A 15315-nucleotide genomic window follows, 5' to 3' on the forward strand; every position below is an offset into this window, starting at 1 on the left:
TCCTTATCATCCTATGATTTGTCAAATGTGAGATACATTGATTGGAATAACATGGTACTGAAATTGACACCTTCGACTGGGATTGGTTAAAAGTTCTACAACTGAGATTTAACACGCCCAGATGCAGTTTTATAAAGAAAAAAAAACTAGAAAAAGGTTTAGATACCAATCGTAGATGGCAGGACCAGTGTTGAAGTGAAAGGAAATATCTTTAAAAAATTTTGAATAGAAAATTTCTTCTTAGAGGATGCTTATTTACAGTCTAAAACATATTTTAGGAATTTTTTCATTAAATTCCTCTTTAAACTTCATTAAGTAATACAATTTTATACAAATAATTGAATGTTATGCTACTATTTACAAATATGAAATCTGAAATCGAATAAAAGATAAGTTCTCTATCATTTCTTCAATTGACAAATGTGATTTTGCCCTCACAATAAGACAAAATGGCCACAGCAAGTAACGGGTTAATCATTTTGCATGTTTATTAATATTATGTACTTTGCAGACCTAGCAAATTTCATGGTTTTGTTTGTTATTAATAAGTAATCTACTTAGGTATGTTTAGATTGTAAGTTGCATATCATTACTACTACTAGTAACATCTAATTCGTTGGTCTATTTTAGTTGTTTTTTTTCCGTCATGTGCCATCTCATCTCCATTTTTGTCAGTGTCTTTTGTTGTCTAGGTTAATTTACAGGAATGGTATGTTAGATGTTGATTATTAATGTGTTTTTTAGGATATTTTCGTCAGTCTGCACATTCGTTATTATTACATACTCTGTGAACTAGGTACATTTAGATAGTTTGTCTGTTTGTTATTTGTAAGTACTTTGTTAACTGGGTATGTTTAGATAGTTTATACCTTACATATCATTACAACTAGTAACATATAATTCATTATTTTTTCGTCATTGTTACTGTGTGTGCCTTATCACCCTAATTTTCGTCAGTGTTGGACTTAATTATGTGTCTTTTGTCATCTAGGTTAATTTTGATGACTGACAACTTAGATACTGATTATTAATGTGTTTTCTTGATAAGTTTAATCAGTTAGCACACTCGTTATTATTACATACTTTGTGGACTAGATAAATTTAGTTGGTTTGTCTATTTGATATTTATCAGTCTTTTGTTTACTGGGTATGTTTTGATAGTTTGTATGTTATGTATCATTACTACTTGTAATATCTAATTCATTGTTCTAGCTGAATATATATTTTTTTTATGTGGCTTATCATCCTAATTTTCATCAGTGTGGAACTTTTTGCATTGTTACATCACTGATGTGTTCATTTCTTTCTCGTTTATAGGGCTGAGCTTGACTTTGGCTTCTTTGCCTACAGTTGTGATCCTAGAAACCTCATTTTCTTCTCGTAATCTTCCCCACAGTGTTCACTTTGTTGATAGTTATTTATAGTTCTAAGTTGAGTTTTCCAGTTGAGAGCCCTACCTTTCGGACTAAATTTGGCTCTTTAAGTGTTTTGTCAGGGAGTACAAACTCTTGCCTGACATATTGACTCTGTGAGTTTCTGCATTCTTCTTTCTATGGATGACTAGCTCCTGCTTACTTTCTCCCATACACAGTCCAGAGACCACACTCCCCTGCTCCTACAGGATGCATGATGGGTGGGATTCCTGTTGACAGTGGGGAAGTCCTTTTGTACCCTCTCTCAATATCCTATTCATTTGGGGGGATTTCATCTTTCCAACCTCAATTGGGCTCAACCTTTTCCTCATTGTCTTCGGGTTTGGAGTGAGCAGTTCACTCATCCCTCACCTTTTTTTATTGCTCAAGATGTTCTATCTCTTTGGGAATGTGGTCTTCCTTGGATGCTCTCATTCCCATGGGTTAGGCTCATATGAGTTCCCTTCGGTTGACACTCCTTGATCGGTGCTACTTCTCCTCGAATTTCTGGCTTGATGGTTAGACAGAGTACAGGCCATGGCAGACGTGCTGCTTACTCCACTTTGTCTGGATTTATATCTGTTCACATACTCATCTTTAGAGGGTTGGGGTTCTTACCTTGATTCTTGGGTGATTTTCGGTCTGTGGTTAATCAAGGAGTTTTCTCTTCATATCACCTTTCTTGATCCTTTGGTAGTTCATCAAGCTTTGTCCCAATTCCTTCCTCTCGTACAGGGATGGGGGTTATGGTAAATTCTGACATCTCCTCAGTGGTCACTTCCCAGTTAACAATTTTACATTGTGACAATGTTGTTGCAACGTTACATATTGGTTGCCACAACGTTAGAGGTTTACGTTGCAGTAATGTAAATTTGTGGACTCCCAGAATCATTGCTAAAACATTTTGGTTTTACATTGCATTGTTAGTTTCCTACAACCATTATGCCACCATTTTTTTAAACTATCAGGACTGCCAGGGTGGCATCATGTAACCACTGTTTTTCTCACATTTATACTTAACCTGATTGCATAAAATTTGGTACATACTTTTCAAATATGTACTTTTTGCTTGAATAATTTAACAATCTGGTGTAGTATTTACATATTTTTGGCTAAGAATTAAAATTTTTGGTTATATTCTTGTGAAACACTTTCTTCTTTTTTATATTAAAAACACTTCATCATAGAATTTCTGTTTTTGATTAATGTCTGTCTGAAATCATGTAAATGTATCCAATAGTTGTTTTTCATTAAAAGTAATTTACAATATACTAACTTTCTCATATGTTCATACAATCTGACAGAAGTAGTTACTGTTTTATTGTTGATTAGAAACTTTAATTTTATATATTGAATGAGAGCTGCCCACTGTTTGTAATAGGGTTAAGCCCACTTGTTAAGATTATCTGATAAAATAACAAATTCATCTTCTTTCATTCTCATAAGTTTATTCAACATTTATTCTCTAATAAAAACTTTACAAAATTTTATTGCAATTATTATTGGTGACACTTTTCCACTTGGAGGTTTTTCTTTTTCCACTTAATCATTTTCTAATGTTTGGCCACCATTTGCTGAAGTAGAATGCTGCAAGATATCCAGCATCATATATATTATTTTTATGAGCATAATTTTTTAATTATGAAGTGAGAGAGTGTAAGGTGAAAAACTCCATTATAAATTTTCACTCTAGAATTATTGACTCCAACATACCTCATGCCTTGTTCCTCCTGGCTTATTGGGAACATTTATCACAAGTTCTGTCACTTGGTCCTCACTAGTGTTTTCCTTTTCCTTTGGGTGAGTATGAAGGTAGGATTCTGCAACAGATATACAATTTAAGTTAATGCATATACACACACATGCACAAACTTTAGAATCTATTTCTCATACATTATTTTTTTTCAGTAATCTCAATGTGTTTCTATTTTAAGGTTTACTGTGTTAAGACTAAAATTAACATATTATGCATTAACAATGATTACATTTCAACAAATACTCTCAATGCATTTGAAAAGTAGAAGATTTGTGAATGCCTCCTTTTGTTTTTTGCCCTTCAAGTTGTAAGCAGACCACAATCTGTAGGTGCCTATTTTTGGCATATTTACTTTAATGAACTATGATGCAACTATGTATATCATATACACACATGTACTTTACAGTATATTTATATACCTTCAACTAAATGACTTGCCATTTTTTTTTCTGAAGGAATCATCCTCTAACTTCTTGTCAGACTCATTCAGCTGGTCAGGGTGTCAAATGGCTTTGGAAGCAAATCTTTTAGCATACAGTTAATATCCCCTCATTTTCTACCTCCACTTCACATTTGGCAAAGCAAGGCTGTCTGTTGCTGTTGATTGTCCAGGATGTTACCTATTCGATAATTTGTAAAATAATATATGAAAGTGTTAAAACTACATAATATTGGCAGAAATGAAAAAATTAATCATTAATTACTGCTTATAAAATAAATGCAAATTATACTTAATGCTTACTCTCTTGTGCTTTTGCAGCCAGTGGTTGCAAGGTGAAGTGTGGATTGTGACTGTTGGTAGGCTGAGATCAAAGCCTGCCAGTAGAGTGTGAACAGTCTCCTGATAGGCTGAGAATGAGGCCTGTTGGTGAGGTGTCATAGTAGCAGATGGGGTAACAAAGGCTGGGGATAAGGGTTGTTGTGCTTTCTTTACAAATTACAGTCAATGTACCATCTTCATCTGAGATGTATGAATAAAACACAAATGTTGGAAATGCTGTCATACTAACTTACAAGTTTCATCATATTTGCTATATTTTTAATCACAATATATGATTCATTGATTCTGTAGAATTTAGAAATCACTTAAGAACTTCGTTCAAATGTTTTACTTTACACTATTAGTATTACATTATGTTTTTAAATTATAGTACTAGTATAATTCCATGCAAAAAATTGCATATTTTGCTTAAGTAAATTGATTCAAACATTCAACAAATATTCCTAAATCAAAACACCACAAAAAACATTTTGAAGGTCTATGCATGTCAAATTATTGGTAAATTTCCAAAATATGTATTAAAAACCTTTGGAGGAGAATACTTATGAATACACACTCCCATTTAGCCTATGCTGAAATTTTAAGTTTTACATCCAGTGGTGGGAACAACAATCTATAAACATTGAATAATTGAGTAAAGCTACAAAATTATGAATTGAAAACTACAAGGATAAAAAATTCAAAAATCTAAAAATAATTGTAATATAGGTATTTGTGCTAAGTTCTTTTCATAAAAAATCAAGTGAAGTAAACAACTGTGACGTACCTTGATTCATCTGTACAAATACCATTAGTCAATAACAAGTGAGGCCATAGAAATTTCAATTATCACTTTTGCCTGATAGAGCTGGTACTCATTATACCATTTGGTTTTGTACAATATATCGTTTAAGTTTGAAAAAGACTGTGATCAATGTAACCATAAAATTTAATGATCAAATTTTATATTTTAATTAGAACATAATATATTTGGTATTGTCCTGTACATATAGGTTTACAAGAAGATATTGTTATGTATTTCATACAAAAATACATATAAAAAGCTAGTCATTTCCTTGCCAAGAACACTGTGACAAGTTGACAACCCAATTAAATGTTTTGAAAAAAATTGTTAGAAAATAAAATTTCAGCAGTTAAAACTATGGATATAATTAATTTAACTAAGGTATGTGTTACGAATCCATTTTTTCAAGTTATCAATAATTTCTATAAACAGAATGAAGGGTCATCTATGGGATCACACACCCCCACCCCCCCATTATTATTATGTGATTTATATATGAATGTGTTTGAAACTAAAGCCATAAATAATTTAAAATGTAAACCTGATATTTGGATAAGGTATGTAGATGACACATTCTTGGTGTGTAAATATGGTAATAAGGCATTAACAGAGTTTGCTTACTATTTGAACAGCATTGAACCATCCATACAATTTACATTTGAAATTGAGAAAAATAATAGCTTGCCTTTTCTAGATGTAATGGTGAAAAGGAATGTACAAGGGAATTTAGGAACATCAGTTTATTGGAAACCTTTTTCTATTCTTATGCCCACACACCAGGAATCATGTCATACTAGGTCGCAAAAAATGTCTGCATTTTATAGTTATGTTAACAGAGCTTTGAAGATATGTAATAACCAAAAGGATTTAAAAAGGAATAGTTATTAATTAAATATGTAGCAGTCAACAGAGGTTTTAACTCGAATATTGTAGATAGGGCAGTTAAGAAATCCACTAATGCTATAATAATTGACCAAATTAGTACTTTAAAACCTAGTTATGAAAAAAAAATTAGAAAGGAAGACTTAATTTTACCGAATATTCCAGGTTTAACTACTAGTTTATTTAAAGTGTTTAAAAAACAACAGATATTCTACCCTATATTTAAACTGATAAATAAGATAAATCAAATGTTAGGTACTACAAAAGATGAAATACAGTTAACTGACAAAAACTGGAATATATATAAAATAGAATGTGTATGTGGAAGTATTTACATTGGTCAGACAAAACTTAATTTAAAATACCGTTTAAATGAGCATAAGGGATATGTAAGAAATAAAAAAACTGAAAATTCATCCATAGTAGAACATGTACAGGAAACATAACACACAATATTATGGGAAAAACTATAATATTAGCTCAACCTAAAAGTACAATAGGTAATAATATTCAGGAATCGTTAGAAATAATTAAACATAAAAAAAGATCATGTAGTATTAAATAGAGATGAAGATATGGCGAATATTTCTGCAAGAATGTGGATTGATCTCCTTTGAATGGTTTAGCGTGAATTTATGTAAAATAGCATACAGGTCACATGACCTACTAAAAGTTATAAATATTTTAGCATTGTCTTGTAATTCACTCCTGAGGATGACGTTGCAATGTTAAAACATGTAGAGTTGTCAACTTTTTGAAGGCCTAAATAAAATGTTTTTAATTGTGTACGAATTTTAACGTTGAATGTGTTTATGGTTTTAATAAATGATGTATTTCTTATTCATAAAATAATTGAAATAACAAGTACTTGCACAGTAGAAAGTGTAGGCATATTACTTGTGTTTCAATAAAAGTTGTACATACAACATTGCTGTGACGTTGTGAAAATGTTTTTCTACTTTGTAAATTTTTAAAGACATAAACCATACAAAAAATACTTCAAATAATGTTGTTCAGTATTTCAAAACACCTAAGCGGCTGTTGGATTTTTTATAAATTACTTTGTTCATGAATATATATATATATTCACCATTAATGTCTGACAGTGCCACAATATTGTCACGATATATAATACATGGCATTGTGGATTTTACCAATGTACAACTATTCAGAAATGTTGTAGCAATGTCAGTTGTCAACTGAGTTATATCACTGAGCCAGGGGGTACCGATTCCAGGTCTATGTTCTTTCAGATCCCGGACCTTCTTTTTTTGTGGGCCCACAGTCACCATGTTGTGGTATTAGCATACCTTTTTCCTGGCTACCTGAATTTTGTAGTGGATTTATTATCTTCTTCCAACAAATTTCTCTTCATGGCGTGGCTTCTCTCAGGTTGCATCTTTCATTTCCCGATCCATTGCACCTTCTTCCATGTTCATTATCCACAGACGATAGTATATCTTCTTCACCCAGTTGTTTGACAAAGTATTGTCCACTTCATCAATGTCTAGCTGTCAGACAGCCTTGTCGACCTCCTTCTGTTTTTTTATGTTTCTTCTGATTTTGTCTTTCCCTCCTTTTCCATTCCTTTGAATTGCCTACTGGGACATCAGTGTGATCCCTCATGCTCTTTCTCATCCTCCATTTAAACCTTTGTTTTCATATTTCATCTACCATGATCTGATCTGACTGGGAGTCTGTTCTATTTAACTCGGTCTCATTTTGAACATCATAATTGTCTATGGGATAAACAAGTTTACCAGATTTGACAGCCTGTGAAAAATCTATAGTACATTTACTAGTGTGAAATTTTTCTTTGGTGTGTGGATCTGAAATGAAGCAATAGATAGGTTCACTGATGGTATATAATCAACATATGTATGATCTCCATCTTTCCTCCAAATACCAAAGTGATGTCCATACACTTTAGCATTTTCAATCACAACAAGCTTATTCTTAGTGTCAAGTGATAGTCCATGAGCCAGACCCTCAAAATTGAGAATTGAATACCAGACAGAGGGACTAAATGCTTCTATATTTTTTCAGTTAGCCATATGTCTGAAAATATATGTGGTGGTCACTTTAGATCCAAAAATTATTTTCCATCTGGGCATCTAAATCTACCTGATGACGACAAAACCTTTTTGAAATGTTGTACATTTGCTGCTGTTATGTTAAATTATATTAAAGTTTTTCTTCATTACCCATTCAAGCCGTCTCCAAGCATTATAAAGAAGAGAAAAGCTTCACCCATGTTGGCATGGGTAAGTAGTTTGCACACCTCTGTGCATTTCAGGCCATTTATAATGCATGTGCAATCAGTAGGTTGACAAGATCAAGCACACTTGAATGATATCAGACTAAAGACAACATTTGGTGCTGGGGAACCATCCACTGCACAACAAGATTGCTGCTGAGACCTGTTGCCCACCCATGTCCTGCACTACGGATAGGAATATCTGGAGAGTTTATCAGACTTCATTGTGGGATAACAGCCTGGTAATTTGCAAGATGTGTGTACTGCAGCAAGCATTCCTTACATGGTGGGAGTTGTTCAAATTCAATTTCATGCCTTTTGCTATAGAACATTTGGTATCACTATTCGCTGACCTCAAGTACTTTGATGTTACAACAGTATAGTTGATAAGTAAAATCTTGAACAATACTGAATATTTCATCCGGAAGGACCCAAACCTTGCTGAGTGAGGCAAATGCTTCCAGGAATGTTAAATCCCATATCATTAGTTTCAATGTTTTCACTTTCCCTTTTCCAGCAAATGAGCTAAGCGTGTCACAACTTATCATCACTTTGCAAAAATCATTTCTCAATGCATTAGCTGATTTTGTGATGTCAACAAGCTTCACAGATGATTTTGAACCCTGTTCTGCTGTTGATACTCTGGCTCATCCATGGGCAAATAATGAAGACATCAGTGTCATCTGTCACAATAACTAGATTTGGGAAGTTCTCTGCAGTCAGCTTGGCATACAACAGAAGACATGTATCCACCTCTTCTGATCCAGATATCAGCACATCAGTCCAACAAGAGACACGTGTCCACCTCTTCTTGTCCAGATATCAGCACGTCAGTCCAACAGGAGACACGTGTCCAACTCTTCTTGTCCAGATATCAGCACGTCGGTCCAACAGGAGACATGTGTCCACCTCTTCTTGTCCAGATATCAACATGTCAATCCCTTTCCATTGAATATCTGTAAAAGAAGCATACCACTTATTTAAAATCTTCTGCAAAACAAAATATGTGACTGTAAATTCTCGCAACACTTAATGAAATATTACATTAGTTGCACAATTATAAGTCTGAATATAGCAAAAGCTATGAACTACGATGTTCTAGACATGAATGCAACAGTTGTACATTTTGTTATTGGAGTGTTTTTCCTAGCATCCTCCTTAAAATGTTAGGATAATTCATTGAACTTACCTGTGCATATTGTACATTGACGTGCACAATACTTAAAATTCCACGTGAGTCAGTATGATTGCTTTGGCAAGTGTCAGTGCTTGTGTATTACATTGCCTGGTTTAAGAATACATTCATGATATACAGTACTGTGCAAAAGAGTTAGGACAAGAGAATATTTAGTTATTTTTCTATTTTATGGGGCTAATTTTTCCCTGCCATTACAGAATGTAAATTTCAACACTGTGGTAATGCTTCACTGATTTCTGTTTACAATTGAATGAGCCAGGATATAAATACGTATCATTATTTAGAATTCTAATATACCAAGGGCATGTCATACGGGTTCTGCATGAATGAACATATTGATCAAATTTAGGGTCTGAAATAACTGTCATGGTACCCCATGCAATGTCTAAACAATATAGAAAGAAGCTAGCAAGGAGCTAGCATATGATACCGGTATATGCCAGAAGAAATCAGTTAAATAACACTCTACAAATAAACCTTGATAAAAACAGTGTTTAACACAATATAATAAGTTTTGTTATCATGGCCCAAAAAGCAAAGAGAATAATCAGTAGAGCAGAGAGTTCGCATAAAAACTTTATGTGATGCTGGTTGGACTCTCTGACAAATTGCTGTAGTCTTGAAATGCTCCCCAAATACTGCCAAGTACATCCTAGCTTATGAGATTGAGGCAGGTAAATTTGAAAATAGGAAAGGAAGAGGCAGAACACTTAATCTCAATGATATTGATGTTAAGTATCTTTGTTTATGCAACCTTCAGGACAGAAGGAAGACTGCCACTGATCTCAAGCACGAGAAAAATGACCATGTACAACTGTTCATTGATACCCCCACACTGATAAGGTATTGTAAATTATTGCATGATTTCATAGATAGAAAATATAGGTCACATATGCAGTGTTTTGTGAAAGTAGAGTGTTAAACTGATTCTTTTTACAGCCAAAGCTGATGGATTTTTCATTTAATACTAGAAATAAATAACCTTAGAATACCAAAATGTTGTTTTTATTCAATTAAAAACTCAGTGTTTTGCTTTACAGCTTCTTCAGGAGCATTCCACTAAAACACAAACCGAAATTGACAATACAAAGCTTCAAATAGTTTAAATAATAAATTCTGTTTGAATCTATAATGTGCATTTTTACAGCGTGTGTTAAACATATTAAGTAGTAAAGCTTATTGATGAAATAATAAACTGCTACCTGTAGTAAACAAAAGTACTATCAACATGAAATAACAAAAAGATAGGTTAAAAAATTAAATAAAATAATTAAAATTATAGGTGCCATCCTTTGTTCTTATTGATCTTTGGTCGTAGTTGTTTGATGAGAAGAGCTTCTTTGAATTTTCTGTCAGTGTACTTTGAGGCTTTGGTGAGGATTTGTATGGAGAATAGTGGTTTCAAGTCAGGTGTTATTTGTCCATGATTAGTTAAAAAATGATCTGCAACTGTGCTTCTTTCATGTTGTTGTTTATAAAGAACGTCAATATGTTCTCCTATCCTTGTGTGTAGGGTTCTTCCATTTTCTCCTGTGTGCGTATGGTGGCAGATGTTTTATGTGAGCTGGTAAACGACATTGGAGATCAGACACTCATCTTTAGATTGCAAACACGTTTTTGTAAGACAGTTGGATTTATTACATTGTAGGGTAGTGTACTGATATTTTGATTGGCAGTTCAGATTTTCTGATTATAGTTTTTATTTTCTTGGAGATAGCATTGTCAGTTAGAGGTGTTATAAAAATAACTTTTTTGTGTTATCTTTGGAAAATATTGTTTTTCCCTCCTTGTTTATCTGTGTTTTTTCATGTTGGAAGTAAAAAGCTTATTTTTGCACTTCACAGTCCTTAAAAATTTGTTCAATATAAAAAAAATAGATATTTTTTACTCAGAAGAAGTGATTTTATTTCAGAGCGTGTATTATTTTGTTTTTTACTACTGTTGCCATTGATTCTGTTTAACTCTTCAATAATTGTGATGGGAGTTGAAGTTAAGGGAGAGAGGTTTTCTTATTTGTTTGTGAAACAAGGTAGATTGTATATTATTGTCATTGTATCCTTAAGGTAATGTAAAGAAAATCTATGTTCCTCTTGTCATTCAAATGATTCAGGGTGAATTGGACATTGGGGTCTATGGAATTTAGAAAGTCTAAAAATTGGATTAAAGAAGGAAGACCGTAGTTATATAGTCCAAACATGTCATCGATGTATCTAAGCCAGAGATTAGGGCCAGTGTTGGTATCTTGGCGCCACTTGTCAAGTGCCATTTTTTCAAAAACATGCATGAATATAACAGCATAAATAACAGTGACTCTATTGAGACCCCACTGAGTTGGAGATGTAGTTTGTTGTGAAAACGAAAATATCCATTGTGAAGGATGAAATGTAAGATTTCTCTGACAGTGTGTATTGTTGGTCCATACATCTCGAAATTGTTTATGTGAATCTACATGAATTCACACACTGCATTGATGCCATCCTCTGTTTGTATAGATGGGTAGAGAGCTACAACATCCAATATAAAGAGTATTGTTGTGCTGGTCACTAAGTGAGTTACATCCTTGATTCGTGATAGCAAGTCTTGTGTATTATTTAAGTGTGCTATAATGTAATTTAGTAAAAGCAAAATTGTATGTATATGCCAAGACAGACTTTCAGTGACACTGCCATATGCTGAGACCATGGGTATTAGTGGCATAGTCGAAGAGTGCACACTCATAAGGTAGAAATTCCAATTCCTGTAAAACATATAGTATTTCTTATTGCATTTTAACTTGAAATACAATTAAATTAGCCTGGCTAGCATGAAGCTAGAATTTTGAAAATGATGTATTCAATTCATGAATATATTTATATATGTAGTGATTTAAATATATTAAGTATTTTTGATTTTCATTTAGTTTTATTTCATTCAGTTATACTTAAACCTTCTCAGAGAATACCATAGCTATTTATTATACAAAACAGCTGTGTAAACAAAACAATAGGATAGTGGAATCTTAAAAATTATTATTTTTAATTCAAATATACAAGTTAGAATAGGAAATATTGCCACTAATATAAAATAGAATGTTCTAAAACTAATATAATTTGCTTGGCTTTCTAACTAAGCAAGAAATTGTTAAATAATTCACATACCTGGTCAGAGTTGTGATGCTGACAGACAAAGAAAAGGGTGTCAAAACCATCAAAAGTGGCTATCCTAATGACTGCTAGCCTCATCCCATTCAGTAAATTGAAAAATTATTTTTATGTTGGTTAGAAATAATCCAGTAGCAATTATCCTAGAGAATTATTTATATTTTTGAAAAACTGATTGTATTAAGAGGGCATAGCATGTAATTCATATTGGCATAAAGCAAGAAGCATGGAGGTTATAAGTTTACATTTTGATTTGGGGATATGGCAGCAAAACTGTTCTTGAAGTTATCATTCCAGCCCCCAATATGATGTTTGGACATAAATACAAATGTGTTAAGGTATTACTATACTAAGCCTAACCACATCTGCTCCATTGTTTCTTTATTTCTTAAGCATGCAAGGCAAGCAAAGTTGAGATTAAACTGTATTGATGGTGTACCCCAATGCAATTTTTGTCTTACTTCAGCCAGTAACTCAGAAAACCAGGACACATTACAATAATGATCCACCTAATGATTTCTGTGCCAGTATTGAATGTTTGTATTGTGGCTGCAATTCATTATTTATTTTTTCAGTTTTTTTTTTTCTATAAAATTAAATTTAATTATGTATATTTAATATGTCTAAAGAGATTTAATCAAGTATTATTTTAGGAACATTCAAGATCATACATTGTCACTAAAAGTTTTTATAAAGACTTTATTGTTATATATTCTTTTTAACCTCCATTCAGATATGTAAAATCTTAGAAATCTTCATTCAAAGTGATTAAAATTATCATTTTAAAAGTATTATTGCTTTATTATCATGGTTGTTGAGACAAATTGCATATTTTTTACACATCTCTTGTTAACTGTATGAATTTAATAATTGTTGTGGTGTTATTTTACCTAACTCATATATGCTTTTTTTTTAGTCGATATCATCTTAGTAATTGATCAGGAAAGATTGTATAATGAGTTGGAGCGTGACATGCCTCCTTTTGTCAGGATTGTTTCTGTCCCAAAGTCAGGAGGGGTGAGTGCACTTTGATAACTGTAGAATATTAAGCATTTATGTTAAGTAACCAAACTTCCATATACTGATTGATAGATAAGAAATGATAGTAATGTTAAAGACTGACCAAGATGCATTAAAATAAAATTCATCATCTTTTTTAAGTAAAAATCCAAATAAGTGTAATAAAAGCAGACAGAATATAGCTTAAAAGTGGAAGATATTTTTTTCTAAAAAACAAATAGGTTAAAGTGTTTCATATGTATATGTAACTTCATTGAAGACATTTCTTATCTGAATCTGGCACAGATTTTTGCTATAATGTTAGGAACATACTTTATTTTGCAACAGCTATTATTATTTTGATTTCTGTGGAATAAACCACAATGTATATCTTCATAAGTTGGTGTATTTATAGATAGTTACCATTAACTGTATGAATTAGAGAAAAAGAAGATTAAGAATGTGTTTATGAAATAATTTTTTTTGCTATGATTAAAATTAAATTTTTCTGTCACAAGAAGACATACATTATAGCAGTGTTTTTAAGTTTTTATTTAGGACTTTAATGCAGAGCTAAAAATATTTTCATATCTTAACCCTCTCGCTATGGGCATCCTTTTGAGTACATGTCAGGAAATTTTACTGAGTTACATTAAAAATTTAATTAAAGTGCTTTATTATCATGGTACGCAAATAAACTTGGCATCACAATGTAGCTAATAATCCAAATTTTAATACTGTATAAGATTTAATTTATTAATTTTATAAAGCAATATTTAAAAATCTTCAATCTCCCCTAGTTTGAGAATTGTGACATTTGCACTCTAGGTATCCTCCTTTTCTGTTATTCATTTACTACCCCTCCAAGAAATACGAAATTTAATGTACATTGCTCATTATAGTGTGTCATCACTCAGGCAAAGCATAATTTTTATAGCCTTCAATCTTATTTTGTTACAGAACCATAAACTATAAAATCAGACCACACTTATCATGTTCACCTGTCACATCGTCTCTTTCACAAATTGCCAATATTTCTCTCTAATGTTTAATACAATATTATTTACAACCAATAGAAAGACATAGTTTTAATCTTTCAAATGACATATCATATAATGTTGTTTTTGGTACAGGGAATTGTCTGTTTCACTTACAGTTCAAACTTATTCCCACAGGAAACATTGATGAGCTTAGCTAAATTTTTTAATGGAACTTCTTGCTTAGTTAGAAAGCAAGAACAATTGTTGTAGTTATAGAACATTGTCTGTTTTTTATGTATTATCATTCTGTGTTCTTTGGTGCATTTTTTCGTTAAATTAAAAATATTTAATGCAGTAGTACAGTTAGTATAAAAAAGTAGGGTTATGTTTCATTAACAGTTGACAGCAAAAAAAAGAAGACTCATATAAGTGCTATATTTCTTGTTTTTCATGCGTATTCTTTACCTATTATTATATAAGTAACTATAATGTAAAAATTAGAAAATTTTTAGGTTAGATTAGGTAAAATAATGATGATAATTAAAGTGAGGTACGCTTGGAAGCAACTCACGAGTTGCCCTTGCATTATGTAATTTGAAAGGATATTATAATCTTAACATCAAAATCACTTTGACTTCATATATTCACAGAAACATTTTTAGTGAAAATAATAAAAATCATGATTTTTTGTCTACAAGTTATAGTATGGAAACTTTAAAGACCAATTTGGGGTTAAGGTTTAGGTTAAACTGACCAAGCCTCTTATGAGAGAGTTAACTCTCTTGTTAAGGTAGGTCAAATTGCACATATCATGATCTTTTATAGAGTTTCATTCAAAATTTAATTAAACTATTTTATTATCAATGTATAGAAATAAACTTGGCATCAAATCAAAACATAGTTAATAAATCAATTTTTAATGTTATATAACTTTAAATTTCTTAATTTTAAGGGCAAATTTTTAAATAAATCCTCAGTCTTCCCTTATATGGGAATCATGGCATTTTTTTGTACCATCTTGCTTATCATTTATTTTTCATCACTCCTCTCTGACATCCTGAGCTTAACATAATGTTGCGTCATCGAGATGACGTGACTATTCTCACGCCCTTTAGTTTCTAGAACT

General features: G+C 32.0%; 1 protein-coding gene and 1 long non-coding RNA gene across 5 annotated transcripts in view; both read left to right on the plus strand.

The window, feature by feature from the left end:
• The window catches only part of LOC111086677, a 16078-nt gene extending 8250 nt beyond the window's left edge, over positions 1-7828 (plus strand). Inside the window, exons 2-3 of the long non-coding RNA XR_002611406.1 lie at positions 3992-3997; positions 7806-7828. This is a non-coding gene — a long non-coding RNA (uncharacterized LOC111086677). The remainder of the gene's footprint in view (positions 1-3991; positions 3998-7805) is intronic.
• The window catches only part of LOC106463068 (polyribonucleotide 5'-hydroxyl-kinase Clp1-like), a 199043-nt gene that overhangs the window by 165823 nt on the left and 17905 nt on the right, over positions 1-15315 (plus strand). For 3 of the 4 annotated variants that reach the window (XM_022390475.1, XM_013923039.2, XM_022390474.1), the window contains one exon: positions 13127-13227. In XM_022390475.1, the coding sequence (XP_022246183.1) occupies positions 13127-13227 (101 nt within the window). Of the gene's footprint in view, positions 1-9830; positions 9914-13126; positions 13228-15315 lie in introns of those variants that run through there. The other variant, XR_002611405.1, reaches the window with a different exon arrangement.

This window comes from Limulus polyphemus, unplaced genomic scaffold (genome assembly GCF_000517525.1).
Source record: "Limulus polyphemus unplaced genomic scaffold, Limulus_polyphemus-2.1.2 Scaffold1316, whole genome shotgun sequence".
Classification (NCBI taxonomy): domain Eukaryota; kingdom Metazoa; phylum Arthropoda; class Merostomata; order Xiphosura; family Limulidae; genus Limulus; species Limulus polyphemus.